This window comes from Diabrotica virgifera, chromosome 3 (genome assembly GCF_917563875.1).
Source record: "Diabrotica virgifera virgifera chromosome 3, PGI_DIABVI_V3a".
Lineage (NCBI taxonomy): Eukaryota > Metazoa > Arthropoda > Insecta > Coleoptera > Chrysomelidae > Diabrotica > Diabrotica virgifera.
The window spans coordinates 178680618-178698394 of record NC_065445.1 but is presented as its reverse complement, the minus strand read 5'-3'; the positions used below and the strand labels follow the sequence as shown (position 1 = coordinate 178698394).

Genomic DNA, 17777 nt, shown 5'->3' with positions numbered 1-17777 from the left:
TTATAAACAAATGAAGATCGAAAAACGGTAAATTATCGCTTTTTTCGTCTATTACCAAAAAGTTAAGAACTTTAAACAAATTTGAGAGTAAGAAACTCATAAATCGTATAAAAAACTTCAATATGGCATTCGCTGAATATGTCCAACCTTATTGGTTGCTTAGAAAATTGCAAAATAAATCATAAATATTGAGTTTTTATAAATATTCGTAACTTAGGTAAAAATTAACTCAGAATCTTCTTATTACGCGGAATGCCGAGACTTCTTGTACTTAAATTATATTTTAAATTTCGAAGCAAATAGTTTAAAAGTTATTTAATTTATTTTTCCCAAATTCATTTTTTTGCAACACTATAAGTCAGAAAATTATGAGGTTACAATAATACTTCGGACAGTTTATGAAAGAAGAACATTTATACTATTACCTTAATTAAAAATAAGTGACAAAAAATAATTTTAAACAGTGTAAAATTATTTTGCAAAAACATGTCCATTTTTTGTTTACTTATAAACAATTAGAATAACTTTTTAACCGTTACCCATAGAAAAATTATTTTTTCATATTTAGAAAGACTGAATTTTTATACATATTTAGAAAGAAAAACAACTGTTCTAGGACATTTAGGGACAAAGTTAGCCCCCCCACTTTTTTAATTCACATGTTTTTGCAAAATTATTTTGCAATATCTATAATTATTTTTTGTCATTTTTTTTAAATTAAATTAACACTGTAAATTTTCTTCTTTCATAAACTATCCAAAATATTACTGTAACTTCATCATTTTCTGACTTACAGTGTTGCAAAAAAAATTAATTTTGGAAAAACAAATTAAATAACTTTTAAACTATTTGACCAATTGCTTTGGAATTTAGGGTGAAATTTAAGCACCATAAGTCTCAGCAATCCATGTAACAAGAAGGTTCTAAGTTAATTTTTACATAAGTTATGAATATTTATAAAAACTCAAAATTTATGATTTTTTGGGCAATTTTCTAAGTAACCAATAAGGATAGACATATTCAGCGAACGCCATATTGAAGTTTTTTATACGGTTTATGAGCTTATTACTCTCAAATTTGTTTAGAATGCCCAATTTTTTAGTAAGAGACGAAAAAAGCGAAAATTTACCGTTTTTTGATCTTCATTTGTTTATAACTATGTATATCATCAAAATCGGCAGCAGGAAACATATAGGTTATTATTATAGATGACCATATTACTCGAAAAATTTGGTTTCAGCCTGGAGGGGGATGTGTCACCAACACGATATTTTTTTTCCTTATTTCTCTGAACTGTTTTAACATTTGTATATTAACTGTATATTGTTTTGTTTGTTTTATTTTTTAAATGTCAACGGAATTTAAAAATGGCTTTACGTTACGTTACTCAGTTACAAAAACTCTCTATTAACGTTTATCATTCTTACGTTACGTTAGTGCTTTACGTATAGGGAGATACGTTACGTTAGGCAGTTACAAAAACTCCCTATTAGCGTAAAATTCACACTGCGCTTGCGTACATGTCAAAATAGCGTATTTCGCTATTAGCTTGCGACAAAAATGCATTTGCGATATATCTCTAATAGTTGTTATAATAATAATTATATACAAGTCTAATATGATTATTTTTAAAATAAATTAAATATACTTGTATACAAAATACCGGGTGTCCACTTATATTTTCCCCCTTTTTAACTGCCTATAACTAAACGGCTCAAGATAGAAATATGCGGTTTTCACTGAAATGTTTTATTTTAGTAAAAGTTTTGTCTGAATGGACTGAATTTTTATATCGCTTTCAAATACGAAAAGAAAAATGGCGGATTTTTGAAAAAAACGTTGTTGACTTTTTTTAATGGAACACGTAGTATATTTTTTTTAATTGAAAGAAAGGTCATTCACCTATCTAGCGATATAAAGTTTTTCAAAATCGGTTGTCAAATCACTGAGTAATTAATTTTTAAAATTGCTCAGTCATTTGACCACCGATTTTTAAAAAATCTATATCGTTGGATAGGGAAATGACCGTTTTTAGGTAAATGACCATTTTTTATGTCGCTTTTAAATAAAAAATGGCGGATTTTTGAAAAAAAACGTTGTTGACTTTTTTTTATTGAAACACCCAGTATATTTTTTTGTAACTTGAAAAAACGGTCATTTACCTATCCAGCGATATTAAATTTTTTTAAATCGGTTGTCAAATGACTGAGCAAATAATTTTTAAAATGAAAGATGCAATGTGGAAATCACATAACATAATATCATTTTGCTTACAGTTTTGTAGTATGTTATTTAGGTGTGTGATATCCACGTTGCACCGCTCATTTTAAAAACTAATTACTCAGTGATTTGACAACCGATTTTGAAAAACTTTATATCGCTGGATAGGTGAATGACCTTTCTTTCAATTTACAAAAAATATACTGAGTGTTCTATCAAGAAAAAAGTCAACAACGTTTTTTTTTAAAAATCCGCCATTTTTTTTGTCGTATTTGAAAGCGATATAAAAAAATTCAATCCATTCAGACAAAACTTTTACTAAAATAAAACATTTCATCGAAAACCGCATATTTCTATCTTAAGCCGTTTAGAAGTTATAGGCAATTAAAATGGGGGAAAATATAAGTGGACACCCGGTATTACTCCATTGATATATCAGACATATTCTAGTTTTTAAAAACAACAAATAAAAACGAAAAGAAAATCATGTTTAAAAATATTAATAATCGAAATCATTAAAATATAAATTTTAATAGATGCCAAAGTGTTTTATACCCACGCAGAAACTCAACTTTTTAAGATTTAGGTAGGTAACTGTTATACGAAGTGTAAACAGAAACACCAAAAGGCACGTCTTTTATAAACTAATTTTCGGAAAAATATAAATTCTTCTTCAAATGTTTAAATTAATATGGACAGACACAACAGAAAATCGATAAATGAAGAAAACCATTAACCATCGAAAGGACAAACTGTGGAAATAATTACAATTATAAGGAACAAACACTAGAAGAAAGTACGCCATGAACGAAATTTTGATTCAAAAATGAATTACTATTAATTTAATTAAAAACTATTTGCGGTGACTTTGTGACTGGCAACCTGTTATCAATATATTCTTAAATGTATATAGGGTGGGGCAGATAACTGGCCTATTAGAAATATCTCGAGAACTAAAGGCAACAGAATCATGAAAATTGGAATAAAGGGGTTTTGAAGAATGATCTATTAAATGAAAATATTTTCATCTCTTTGCAACTTCCGGTTATACCGGAAGTTGCTTATAACTTCGTTTTTTAAAATGGGACACCCTGTATATTTTTACATTTTTGGACTCTTTTCGATGTCTTCTTTCTTAAAATATAAGGTTTTGTAATATTATACAGGGTATTGTAAAAGATAATTACGTTTTTTTATTAATTTCGTAGCAACATTCACACTCTGTAGAATTGTAGTAGTTTGACATCTAAAACTCTACTTACGTTCAAATGATTTTTAATATACTCTACTATTGTTAAGAATCATTAGTATAGCTAAATTTTTAATTTTAGTATACAGGGTTTGTCGAAACTCGGAATCAGTATTTTCTGAGTTTTCTTAAATGTATTTTTTTATTGTAGTGAAATGATATTTTATAGTACTTTTTTATTTCTTAAGCATTCCCTATACCTAACTGCTTTAATTTGTGAGTTATTGTTGATTCAAGCTAAACATTAATTGCAACAAAAAATACGTAAAATTTTATTAGGTTGGCCGTGAAAATACTCAATCCCAAATAATTTTTCAGAAATAAATACATATTAATCCAGACTGGTCCTTAAAATTACCAATAATGGTTTAGCTATCGAAATACCTACTTAGTTAAGATTGTTGGTGCGATTAACAATTAAGCACAAATTAAAGCAGGGAATGCTTAAAGAAAAAATGCAGGGAAATTTAGGTATAGGGAATGCTTAAGAAATAAAAAAGTACCATAAAATATCATTTCATTACAATACTAAAATACAGGGTGTTCCATTTAACCCTAGGATGCATACGCAAATTTTTATACGTTATGGCATAACATGAGTCTCGCAGACTCGCTTTGTAAATAAAGTACTAAAATAGACATTTTCTTTATTTGTTGTCAAATATGTATTTAATATTTCTTTATTTATAATAATATAAGCATAAACAAATAATAAATACCTGGTAAGGAACTATTCAATACAATTCTTGCATATTAAAACACTGTGTTCTTTGCAAATTGGACACTTACACTTCTGACAAATTTGTGTGCTCATTCTTGCAATGTGTGAAGGGCACTCGGAACATTACCCATATGTCTTCGGATTGTGTTTGTAAGTTTAGGGTGTCTAGCCCTTCTTTATACATGGTAAAACTAACTCACTTACTAAATCTTTGAGAAAGTATAGTCTTTTATTTGTTTTTCCTGCAGCAAAATTTTTATTTTGATTTGTATAAAGGAGAAACGCGTTAAGAGCTGCTACATCCATAATATTGTACCAAACGACAAGAGTCCAACGTCTAGTTTGACGCTTTACCGTGTAGTTACCGATCATCTGGTCCATTTTATCAACCCCACCTTTTGTTTGGTTGTAAAATTTGATAATTTCGGGCTTCTTTGCTTGACTCTCAATATCTACAGATTGATCATGGTGCGTTGAACTAAGAAGAATGACAGCTTTATTTTCAAAGTCAAATTATCATTGAATCCAAAAATAGAGGAAAAAACGCATTTTTCTTTTGAAGCTTGAAATTCGTAGGGGATCTCTTTCTTATTTTTTCGTAATGTCCCAACACAAGTTATTCCTATAGACAGTAAATGCTGTGCTAAAGGGATGCTAGTAAAAAAGTTGTCAATTGTCAAGTTGCGACCAGAATTTTTTATGGAAGCGGTCAAGGACTTTACAACATTTTCCCCTACATTTTGTTGAATATTTTCACCAGGTTGACGACCTAAGTCACTGTGTCACTTTCACAAAGCCAAAAAAATTTAATGCCGTATTTTGCAGGTTTCGATGGCATGTATTGAATAAAATTACAACGACCTCTAAATGCAAGTAACTGTTCGTCAATGATTACATCCAATTCTGGTACCATAACTGTTCGGCACTGTTTCACAAACAACTCCCATACATACCGGACATAAGTAAATTTGTCAGTTTCCAACCTAGTTGAACGTGTTCGTCGGTCGTCAAATCGCATGAATCGTCTTATATTTTCAAAACGATTTACTGCCATTGTAGCTTTATACAGTGGATTTGATGATTTATATAAGAACAACTCTCTGACAGGCGTATCCCAGTTCTTCTCGACACCAGCCAGTAGCAGCAGGCCAAAAAATGGACAACATTTCGTTTCTTACTTTCGGTCCCGCCGTGAAACGATATAGATTGTGAATTTTTGTTCTTCCTTGCAAAGGAGGCGTGGATCTCCATTCAAAATTGTTTCTGCTAATAAATGATGTACCTGCTATTTCAATTGTTGAATTATTTTGATTCCAGTTCATATCATCACTACTCGAAGAATTTTCGGAATACTCGTCTGAACTATTTTTGTATACTGCAGGCTGCTCGTATTCTTGACCAGCTTCCGATACTTCACTTTCACTAGTTATGGAATCGTTGTCATCCTCCTCATACCACGTACGTAAGATTTCCTCATAACTATTATCGTTGGGGTGAACGGATCTTTTTCTACTCGAGGATGCCATGATGCTGGCCTGAAAATATAGAGTATTTTACTTGAAAGCCAACTTTTTGCATTTGAAAATACAATTTTTGTATACTACTTCTGTTTTGATAATTTGTAAAAACAAAAACACAGAAGTCTGTCGCGAAAGAGCACTCGTTATATAAAATGATTTTTCTAAGAAGTGAGCCCAAAAAATATTTATCAATATTTATTATCAATTTTCTACTATCTCACTTATAAAAATAAATTTTACTTTTTTATAAAAATAAAATTGTGGATGAAACTATTGACTAAGTAATAAACTGATCCAAAATTAGTGCACTTACTTGAATAATGTCCTAATAACACAAATACTATGAAAGCAGACAACGTACTAACGCTAATACCTTGACACTTCAAAACGTGACTAATCCCTTTTCTTAGCTTTACAGTTTAGGCAATAGATAAATATGCGTAATGAAATAGTACCGAAGGATCGCGGTGATTCACGATAAACCTTTGACCAGTAATTCGATAAGAGTCTCCCGGACTCATGGTATGCATTATGGGGGTATGAATGGAAATTATTTTTTTTTTAGTTTTTCTTGTGCATACTACTTAAATTTTTATACACTAACAAACAGTCATACATGTCAAAAACGAATTCCTAAATCGGCAATGATTGGTATGAATTTAATCACATTTTACGAAGATGTAAATGTACGCTCGAGTCTCTTAGACTCATGTTATGCATCCTAGGGTTAAGAAAACTCAGAAAATACTCATTCCGAGTTTCGACCAACCCTGTATACTAAAATAAAAAATTTAGCTATACTAATGATTCTTAACAATAGTAGAGTATATTAAAAATCATTTGAACGTAAGTAGAGTTTTAGATGTCAAACTACTACAATTCTACATGGTGTTAATTTTGCTACGAAATTAATAAAAAAACGTAATTATCTTTTAAAATACCCTGTATAAAGAAGACATCGAAGAGAATCCAAAAATGTAAAAATATACAGGGTGTCCCCTTTAAAAAAAAACGAAGTTATAAGCAACTTCCGGTATAACCGGAAGTTGCAAAGAGATGAAAATATTTTCATTTAATAGATCATCCTTCAAAACCCCTTTATTCCAATTTTCATGATTCTGTTGCCTTTAGTTCTCGAGATATTTCTAATAGGCCCTTTATTTGCCTCACCCTGTACACTGAACTGCACGAAACACGGGCACCCCACAAAATGGGGTGTATACTATCTAGCAACAATATTATTACAGTGATACAGCGAAGAATAAGGCTATAACATATTAAAAAATCACTTAAATTGGACAACAGATTTTGGAAATTCGAACAATCAAATATTACCCATTTTGTGGGTAATATTTGATGACAATGGCAATTTATAAATTGTCATTGTATAAGTACCAGGTGTACTAATCAAACTGTTTTTTCTCAAAGTTCACCACACCTTGTGGAATATTCTAGCCGTTATAAAATACTGAAATTAAAACCCAACTATAGCCTCATGTTTTCTTAACATACTGTTTTTTGATTCATTCGCTTATGTTGGATAATAAAAAGTTAGGTACCTACTTTAACAACTAGCCATGTTCTTCATCAATACAGAGTGTTGTTAAATAATTGCGACCAATTGAGAAGGTAATTCTGAATGAAAAAATAATGACCGTTTGCTTTTTAACATATAACCGCAAATGTTTCGTTTACGAGATAAAGGATTTTGAATTTTTTCTTACAAACTGACGATTTATTTATTGCCCTAAAGCCGGTTGAGATAGGTATGCAAATGTAATTTAGTAGGTTTTAAGAGGTAGTTATTGCGCATTTTTTTAAATACAATTAAGAACTTTATATTCACCATTGATTGGCGTGCATACGGGTAATATGACCCGTCATGTTACCCGTATGCCCGCCAAACCGAGTAAATTTCATTTTCCTATCTCAATCGGTTTTAGAGCAATAAATAAATCGTCAGTTTTTAAGAGAAATTTCAACATGATGTACCTCGTAAACGAAGCATTTGCGGGCTTATGTTTATAAAGCAAACGGTCAATATGTTTTCATGCAGTTAAAGTTTGTCGCACCCCTTAAAGTTTGTCGCACCCCTTAAAGTTTGTCGCACTTATTTAGAAACACCCTCTGTATTGATGAAGGACCGAGGTAGTTGTTAAAGTAGACACCTAACTTTTTTATTATCCAACATAAGCGAATGAATCAAAAAACATAATGTTAAGAAATCGTTAGACTATGGCTATAGTTGGGTTTTAATTTCAGTATTTTATAAATGCTAGAATATTCCACAAGGCGTGGTGAACTTTGAGAAAAAAACACAGTTTGATTGGTGCACCCAGTATACAATGACAATTTACCTGTCTAGCAACAATATTATTACAACGATATTGTTAAAGAATAAGACTATAACATATTAAAAAATCACTTAAATCGGACAACAGGTTTAGAAAATTCGAGATATCAAAAATTACCCATTTTGTAGGGTGCCCGTTTTTCGCGCCGGTCAGTGTATAAAAATGTGATTTTAATTAGGAAACTAATATGAACGTAGAGAGTCTGCAGTGGGATCTCTTACTATTCAGAGTGTTTTTGTGTAAACTGGTATTAGCTAATATTATATTATGCTTTTAGGTCACATTTTCGGAAGTTGTCACATAGATAAACTTAAAATGTATACTTTACTACATAATATACAGTGCTAGTCAAAAGTCCGTACCCCCACTGGTATCTTTTGAACGGTTATACCTATAATGATGAAATTTGGAGGGAGAAAATAAACGGACGTAAGCTTCTTAACTAGTCATGACAAGTGACGTAATAGTGGCAGATGACTTTACAGCGCCACTGTGACAGATAATTTTAAATGAGACCTTATGGCAAGTGATACCTCGATTGAAAGGTATTGAAAATACCTATTCAGTCATACTAATTTTGTTTGAATTTAAGCTAATTTTGATAAATAAATAAATAAATATAAAATTGTAGTTTCGCATTTAATTAATAAAAATTAAAAATTCCGCCTATGATTACTTGTCAAAAAGGTTTACGTTGACATAAAAACTACTAGAGAATTGAAAAAGTCAACTTTTTTGACAAAAAAACCATAGGCGGACATTTGAATTTTTATTAATTAAATGCGAAACTACAATATTATATTTATTTAATATATTCACCAAAATCAAAATCAACTTAAACCCAAAAAAATTAGTATGACTGAATAGGTATTTTGAATACCTTTCAAACGAGGTATCACTTGCCATAAGGTCCCATTTAAAATTATCGGTCACAGTGGCTCTGTAACGTCATCTGTCACTATTACGTCACCTCTCATGACTAGTTAAGAAGCTTACGTCCGTTTATTTCCTCTCTCCAAATTTCACTATTATAGGTATAGCCGTTCAAAAGATAAGAGGGGGGTACGGACTTTTGACTAGCACTGTATATTTCGATAGTATTCGCAGTGTGGAAGTACTTGGAAGGGATACGCGAAACGATCGTGCGCGAATAGCGGAGAAATATTGCAACTTTCTTAAATAATTCATATTGTCAATTGAAATTGTCAAATTGACGTACATTGCATACCTATTGTCATTTAAGAAGAAATATTATATATTGCTCCACAATATTGATATGATATGCAATTATTATATAAAGGTAAATTAATTAATTGTATTTTGCTTGCAGTACTGCATTTTAATAACTAATTTTATTTACTACATACAATTGTTTACGTTTTAATAACATAACCTAAATCTTATTTTTTCTTCTTATTATTTTTTTTGGACTATGGCCTTGACAATTATCCAGTAACCAGGACCATATGATTGGCCAATATAATTAAAAGTGCGAATAAAAGTGTAGAGCGTAGAAACCAGGTGTCGCTTTTCCGAACTTGCACGGTCCCAATACGGTTTGTTACTTTGAATGAGGTTGAAATATTATAAAGTGTTGTTCTTTTTTTTTAGAAATTTAAATCGGCTTGTGATCAAGTCAGAAAATTTTCAAAAAGACCTCCAGATAATGATCTTCTAGAATTGTATTCGCTTTACAAACAAGCTACAGTTGGAAATGTTAATACTGGTAAGTCTTTCACTCAACTCGAAATAACAGAAAAATGGCCGATTGTACGGGTATAATGCTACTAACACTTTTTGTAGTGCTTGAAAAACTCTTTAAAATGAGCCTTGTTAAATGTCGATTACATTCAAACTAAGCGAGATATGGTGCAAAAAAATTGATGACTCATATATTTTAAGCAAAAATGATCAATATACAGTGATGAGCGCCTTAATAACTGACAAAATACCGCAAAAGATGGAAAACATATTGTGAGATAAAAAGACATGAAACTAGTAGAGGTGGGGAATTTTGCGATAAAAATGTATAAATTTACATTATATTTATTGTTTCCCGCCTTTAGACGTATCGAACGAATTTAGCAACTGCCACTGTGAGAGTGACAGTTTTAGTTGATATACTCCTCTGATACGTCTGAAGGTGGGAAACAATAAATAGAATGTAAGTTTATAGGTTTTTATCGCTAAATTTCCCATCTCTACTAGTTTCATTTCTTTTTATCTCACAACATATGTTTTCCATCTTTTGCATTATTTTGCCCGTTCTAAGCACGCTCATCACTAAAGCTCGGATTTATAGGCAACAAAAATTGAAGAAAAAGGCGCCTATATAGGCAAAGATTTTTATTAAAAAAGGCAGGAATATTAACATTTAGGCAAAATATAGGCAATAAAGGAATATAACTTATTATTTATAACCACTTAAAATTTTATCATTAATAGAAACAACTAAATGTTTTTCAATATTTTCGGTCTTAAAACTATGTCTTCGATCACTTAAAATTAATTTGTACATTGAAAACGAACGTTCGACATCGACAGATGTAATTGGAGCATATTTCAGAGCGGATAATAAATCTGGAATAATTTGTAATTCCTCGGAAAATGTCCCATTCAAAACTTTAGCAACATTAGATAAAAACGAAAAACCTTCATTCTTGTCGAAAACATATTTCATTTTTTTAAAAATTAATTGACCGTTACTTTTAGGTGCCGATTTAATTTTCGTCTTTAAATTATCTATTAATTTTACTGACTCACATAAATTTATCTCTTGTTTTTCTAAAAAGGTAATTGTGGTAACTATTAATTTATAATTGTCATTGATATAAGCGAGTTCCTGTTTCAATTTGGGATTTTTTAATATTTTTTTTGCTTCTCGAATGGCTTCGGAAATATCATCATCAAATTCTGACATAACTAATTCTATTTCATTGCAGTGTTCAAAGTAAAAAAAACTGCTTCGAGCCAGGTTCCCCACCTTGTAATTACTGGTTTAGGTGGCAAAGGGACACCGGGAAGTCTTTCTTTATATATTTGCACCCTCAACAGAGCCTTTACAAAAACTTTTTTCATAAAATTTATAAAATTATTTACCAACGGAAACAGATTTCTTATTTCTTCAGCAATTCTATTTACCCCGTGGGCTACACAAGTGCAATGAATTAAATTAGGATAAAAAATCTTTAAATTAACAGCAGCTTTTAACATATATGACGCAGCATCTGAAAGCATTAAAACTATTTTATTCACTGGTATAGGGTTGGGTAAAAAGAGGTTTGTTAAACTATCTTGTATAAATCGACTTATTGTTAAATTGTTTGTTTTTTCCAATTCTTTAACGGCAACTAAATAAGGTTTTCTCGCAAAGTTTTCGTTCAAAATTCCAATCATTAAATTAGCTATATACCTGCCGCATACATCTGTCGTTTCATCCACGATTATATACAAAAAATTGCCCTCTAACTCCCGCTTAATTTTTGAAATACATTCCACATAACATTTTTCCACAGTATGTTTTCTCAATGTACTCTCGTCCGGTAAGGATTTATTAAGATATTTTTCGAAAAAGCATTTAAAACTAGGGTTATTAACTTTATATAGAGCAGCGTTTCTCAACCTGTGGGGCGCGCCCCCCTAGGGGGCGCGCTTTTTGTAATGGGGGGGCGTAAGCATATAAAAAAATATACCAACATCATTAACTAATTTACTAAAATCAAATCAAAACAAAATTCTGACAAAATAAAAAATGAAATACACATGAACACTGAACAGGAGTTATAATCATAAAGAGCACTCAATACTAAAAAGTAAGATTTTACTGTTTTTTGTCAAAATTACTGAACTAGGGGGGGCGCGGTGAAAATAATTATGGAAGATTGGGTCGCAAAGGGTAAAAGGTTGAGAAACGCTGATATAGAGGAATGTTGGATGGAATCATCATCTGGCATAAATCAAATTTAAATGCGTCTTCCTCCTTTTTTTTTAACTGCTTAAACTATCCCGCAGAGATATTTGGGCTAACTTAGAGGAATTTAATTTTTCCAAATTACGTTTATGAAGTGGGGTTCCACAATGCTGGTCAATAAAGTACTTTTTTCTACTTGAAATCTGAGAATTTAAAAAAAAATTATAATTCTAAAACCGCTTTAGAATTTAGTTATGTTGTGGGACGAGAACAAAAGAGAAAAAATAAAACTTACCGATTTGCCGCATGGTTTACAAAATGCTCCATCTCCTTCTAGAGAAAGTTCCGAATAAGGTGCGATCCATAGCCTTAATTTAGATGTCATCTTTTCACACAAATGTCTAAAACGTTTTAAAACGTGTTCTTTGCTTTTCGGTATACGCAACAAAACTAAACTAGGATATAGCAATTTGTGACTAAACTCTGATACAGTAACCGACTGTACAACTGATAATAAACTAATAAAGCTTAGGGATTTCCAAATAGTTAACCCTCAAGTCTCGATCAGGTACATTTTCCTAGAAATCTGTTATATAAACAAACCATTGATATTTTATTATTGACCCAAAATTTTATTATAGAATGGTTTAGTAATAGAATAATATCATGGATAGTACCATGAAATTTTAAAAAAGGCACAAATAGGCGGAATTTACGAAAAAGGCAAAAAGTGCAAAAAACAATTATAATAGACAAAATAGGCAAAAAAGGCATTTTGCCTATAATCCGAGCTTTACTCATCACTGTATATACCTCGCATCCACCAGAATTTAAATACATCGTTATCCTTCTACAATACCTTTTATTCTAGTGTTATTTCTATGTACAACAAGTTGGACTGGTTTAATTGAAATGCTTGGTTTTTGAAAAAAATATCATCAAATTATAAATGGTATGCCCTATTCCACGAACATACGCCTGTTTTGGATTACTTCGACAACGAATATTTTACTGTGCAAAATAAGAAGAACGAAAGTAAATTGCAAATTACATTGTTGTTTATTGGAATAATTATTAGCGCCATTTACTTCGTACTTCTTAGGTTGCACAGTAAAATATTCGTTGTCGAAGTAATCCAAAATAGGCGTATGTTCGTGGAATAGCCCATAGGGGAGCCCAAGCGGGGATTTTTGCAGTTGCTCAAGCGCGTCAGATTATCACATATTGGCTCTTAATACAGGGAAGTTCGTTAAGGGGGATTCGAAAAAAAAATCTATCGAAAAAACACGTATTCAATATTTTTCAAAAATCTATCAAATGGTACCAAACACGACCCCTACGGAGGTGGGGTGGGGGCGACTTTAAAATCTTAAATAGGAGCCCCCATTTTTTATTGCAGATTTGGATTCTTTACGTAAAAATAGGTACTTAAAAACGATTGTTGGAAATGGAAAATTAATTTAAAAAATGGAAAGTCCCCCCCCCCTTTATGGATAACTTTACTTAACTTTTTTTGGTTTTATGACCTAATCTTCACAACTCAATAGGTCCCCATTACGCTCGAGTAGAAAGTTCTGTCTTGATCTCGTAAAAAAGTTCTCTTTTTTAAGTTTAAACTGGTGACCTCTGAGGCGTTCATCTTGATTTATGGTAAAAATTTTTTCGAGATTTCCGAAATTGAATTTTAAAATTTTAATTGTGGTTATTAAGTCTTCACGTTGTCGGCGGAGTTCTAAAGAAGTTAGGTTGGCCATACTGAGTCTCCCTGCATGAGGTATTCTCAGTCCCAATGGAACTGAAGTGGCTTTTCTTTGGACGTTCTCCAACAAAGTTTTGTCTCGAACCAAATCATAATACCACGTTGGACCAGCATATTCAAGAATCGGTCTTACGTAGTTTAAAATTTACAGAATGATTGCATTGAAACTCTCGAAAAACACCTCCGAATAAGAAATAGTCTGGAGTTCGCAGGTTTACAAATAGAGGTAATATGGTCTGACCACGTTAGGCTGCTGTTTACGATAACATTGAGATATACGAGAACACTGAATCTAATGGTTGCAAGTTAACAAAGTATGGCACAAGTGAGTTATTTTTACCTATTCTAAGCACTACACATTTTTCCGCGTTTAAGGTAGTAACCACTTTGAACACCAAGTAAAAATAGAGTCAAAGTCCCTTTGGAACTAATTAAAACTCTATTGTTTGGATAACTTTATATTTACATCGTATAAACGGTGATTCAACCATAGTTGTTTACAAATACAAATCATTACCTATACCACACATTTGTACATATCAAGTATCTAATTATAACAACTCTTGAATTTACCTACACTGAATTTTTATACACGACATAATATGTAAACCTCACGTATTAATTCACGGTCAGGAGTCATTGTCTTCGAGCATGGCTAATACACTACATTATATTTTGATAAAGATATTTACAACTTAATTTATATAGGTTGTCCGCACTATATTACATCTCCCTGTTTTAAAATGGGATATATTTCTCTTTCCCTTTTACAAAATGTTTATGGTTACCTAATACTATTTTCAAAAATTAAATTTCCTAACTATGCTAACTAACTGTAACATGGTACATTTCAGATCAATCAATTTTTCCCTAAACATGTATATTCTTTTTCCTATTTTACACAAAAGTTCATATTTTCCCTATACTAAAACTGGTATTTTATAACCTATTACTAGTTCACGTACTTTCACGTCGTGTCTTTTCGTCCTTTTTTTTTCGTTCACTAATTCACTTCATCAAAACAGTGTCCACAGTGAATGAAATTGATCCTAACTTTTAAATAGTCTTTTAGTGCCTATAAGCCGTAACTAATCTAATTGTAATAAAATCTCGACTTTAATACTTCCTAAGCTAAGCTAAATATTACCTAAACTGCTATTAAATGGTATATAAAAAAAGAATTTAACGTTACTTTACTATTTCATCTTATTATTTCAGTCTTATTTTGATTTATTTATATACGCCTTACTAACTTTAAAATATTGTACCTATAATAGAAATGTAATCTCTCTAAAACTTTTAATATGTGTCTCTAAAAAAACTTCTAATAACTCTCTTGTACCTATAATAAAGATTTAATCTCTCTAAGAACTTCACTTTTTGTGTCCCTTTGCTTACTATCTACTAACACTATTGTAAGATATTGTCTATCCTTAATTCAAACACTTCCATTTTCCACGAAAATTTAACCTGAATTCATTATATACATTTAAAAATAAGTTATTTATAGTTTACGTTACTTTAGAGAAAATTTCAACTTTAATTCTTAGACAAAAATTCAATGATTAGCTACTTATTTGCTTAGTATCTTCTTAATTTTGCTTCTTTTCTTGCAATTTTTATGTGTCTTCTTTCATTTTTCCCACATATTTTAATAAAAAAATTATCTTTTTTTCTCTTCTTCTTCTTGTCTGGTACTACAACTATATTTCTTCATTTTCTCCACATAATAACACTTCTACAGTGTACATAATTCATCTTCATATACATCTTCATATAACAATCATTTGTCATTTAATCATCAATATATCATTTCATAATATAACATCATAATAATCACTTCCTTTACTTATCCCTCAATGCCTACGTTCGACTAATCAAAGTGGCTTTACTCGAGAGAAAAGTTCCAATTCTTCTACATATTCCATATAACAATCATAATACTCAATACTAGCCACGAAACCTCTACAATCTACCTTAACAGAAGCGGGTATAACATCGTTGACTCTTTTCTCAGTGAAGCCATCTTGGCAAACGTTAGTAACGTGAAATAAAACTTAAATTTTTTCAAAATGGGTCGTATGCACGCACCAGGAAAAGGTATTGCCCAGTCGGCATTGCCATACAGAAGGAGTGTACCAACATGGTTGAAAGTCACACCAGAAGAAGTAAAAGACCATATTTTTAAACTTGGCAAGAAAGGCTTGACTCCATCACAAATTGGTGTTATCCTCAGGGATTCATATGGTGTCGCCCAAGTAAGGTTTGTTTCTGGAAACAAAATCTTGCGTATCATGAAAGCTATGGGTCTTGCCCCTGATCTACCAGAAGATTTGTACTACCTTATCAAGAAGGCAGTAGCTATCCTGGCAGGATCGCCATGTAATAAATAGTGTGATGTTAATGTCTTTTTGGTCCAAACTAATTAAAACTCTATTGTTTGGATAACTTTATATTTACATCGTATAAACGGTGATTCAACCATAGTTGTTTACAAATACAAATCATTACCTATACCACACATTTGTACATATCAAGTATCTAATTATAACAACTCTTGAATTTACCTACACTGCATTTTTATACACGACATAATATGTAAACCTCACGTATTAATTCACGGTCAGGAGTCATTGTCTTCGAGCATGGCTAATACACTACATTATATTTTGATAAAGATATTTACAACTTAATTTATATAGGTTGTCCACACTATATTACAGGATTAACTGGTTTGTGATAGGATTGGCATATATTTTTGTGTCATCAGCATATTTTACTTGAAACATAATAAAGAACAACGCTAGTGTAAACCGTAAAAAGCGGGGGTCCAAGGATAGAACCCTGAGGCATTCCACTTTCCACTAGCCTGTCCTGTGAGGTTATTAAGCGTGACAATTCTTTCTGATATATATTGACACTCTTTGATGTGATTTTGGTACTTTTGATATATTAATAATGCTACACCTATTTTGGCCCTGTTTTCTTTTACTATTCCACTGTAGATTAGAATATATTTACCTAATCTTGATTTTCCTTTTCCATTCTTATTTGTTTCTTGTAAAGTGCATGTATCTATTTGTTTCTCTTTTAATACTCGGGTGATTTCTTGACCTCTAATAGTGCTGAGTGATCTGATGTTCCATATTATGGTAATTCTCATCAATGTTTTTCTTTTTTCCTTATTTCTTGCCATGGTCGCCTTCATATGATCAATCCGGTTCCGAGGCTTAACATTGGTTTCTTTGAGCAGTATTCGTTTTTACAATTGGTAGGCTGCTAACCTTGCCAATCAACCCTTCACATTTTATCCGGGCTTGGGACCGGCTGTGGTAACCGCAGAGCTACTCGATGCGCCCCGCAATTACCCCAGACAGTGTTAGGTCAAAGTCTCATACTCAAAGCATCAGTTATTAAAATAATTATAACCAGAAGGATCGCCAATATTCGAAACGAATAGGCCCAAAAGAAGAAGACGTGTTAGGTGCCGGTTTACGAAATAACGAATTTATTCCTTTCATTTACACCATACTGTATATCAAATAGGGGTCGACAATGCAAGAATTCTTATCTTGATAACAACTTCTTGTCTTATCGTGAGAAAAAATCAAGAAATTTTATGAAATCTTGTCTTGACGATTTATTGACATATTATATCTTGTCTTGACTCAAAAAATTTCAAGATCTTGAAATTTCTTGATTACCTGGTCTGGTGATTCTTCGGCAACCTTTTTATTGTGCTGCATGCTAACACTGCTTTCACTGTTACTGACTCCCGACCCCGGGGAGTCCCCGATCTGCATTTGTTTAGGTTAATATTACAAAGTGGTAATCTGTATCGGTTTCGTTATATATTTGATGCGAGCTTGTTAATATTGGTGATAAATAGTAGGTACATTATATATTAAATAATTAGCTCTTATTTTACCATGAGTAACATCGGCTCTTCGGTAAATAGTGCTGAGTCATTTGGCTCTGATCCTGGCTCAGAATATTTACCAAAACGTAATAGAAAGAAATGTAAGCGCTGAGACTTCGGTCAAT

At 31.6% G+C, this 17777-nt stretch overlaps 2 protein-coding genes across 6 annotated transcripts in view; both read left to right on the top strand.

The window, feature by feature from the left end:
* Positions 1–17777, top strand: part of LOC126882243 (putative acyl-CoA-binding protein) — a 110350-nt gene that overhangs the window by 41970 nt on the left and 50603 nt on the right. For 4 of the 5 annotated variants that reach the window (XM_050647070.1, XM_050647071.1, XM_050647067.1 and 1 more), the window contains exon 2: positions 9676–9790. The exons of the other annotated variant lie outside the window; for it this stretch is intronic. In XM_050647070.1, the coding sequence (XP_050503027.1) occupies positions 9676–9790 (115 nt within the window). The remainder of the gene's footprint in view (positions 1–9675; positions 9791–17777) is intronic. 5 annotated transcript variants of the gene reach the window in all.
* Positions 15737–16126, top strand: LOC126881735 (40S ribosomal protein S13-like). Its single transcript, XM_050646204.1, has one exon. It carries the CDS (start codon positions 15806–15808, stop codon positions 16124–16126), a length of 321 nt encoding a protein of 106 aa, XP_050502161.1. The 5' UTR covers positions 15737–15805.

Coding starts and splice junctions, on each gene's coding strand:
- LOC126881735 (XM_050646204.1), top strand. CDS start 15,806: ATGGGTCGTATGCACGCACCAGGAAAAGGTATTGCCCAGTCGGCATTG.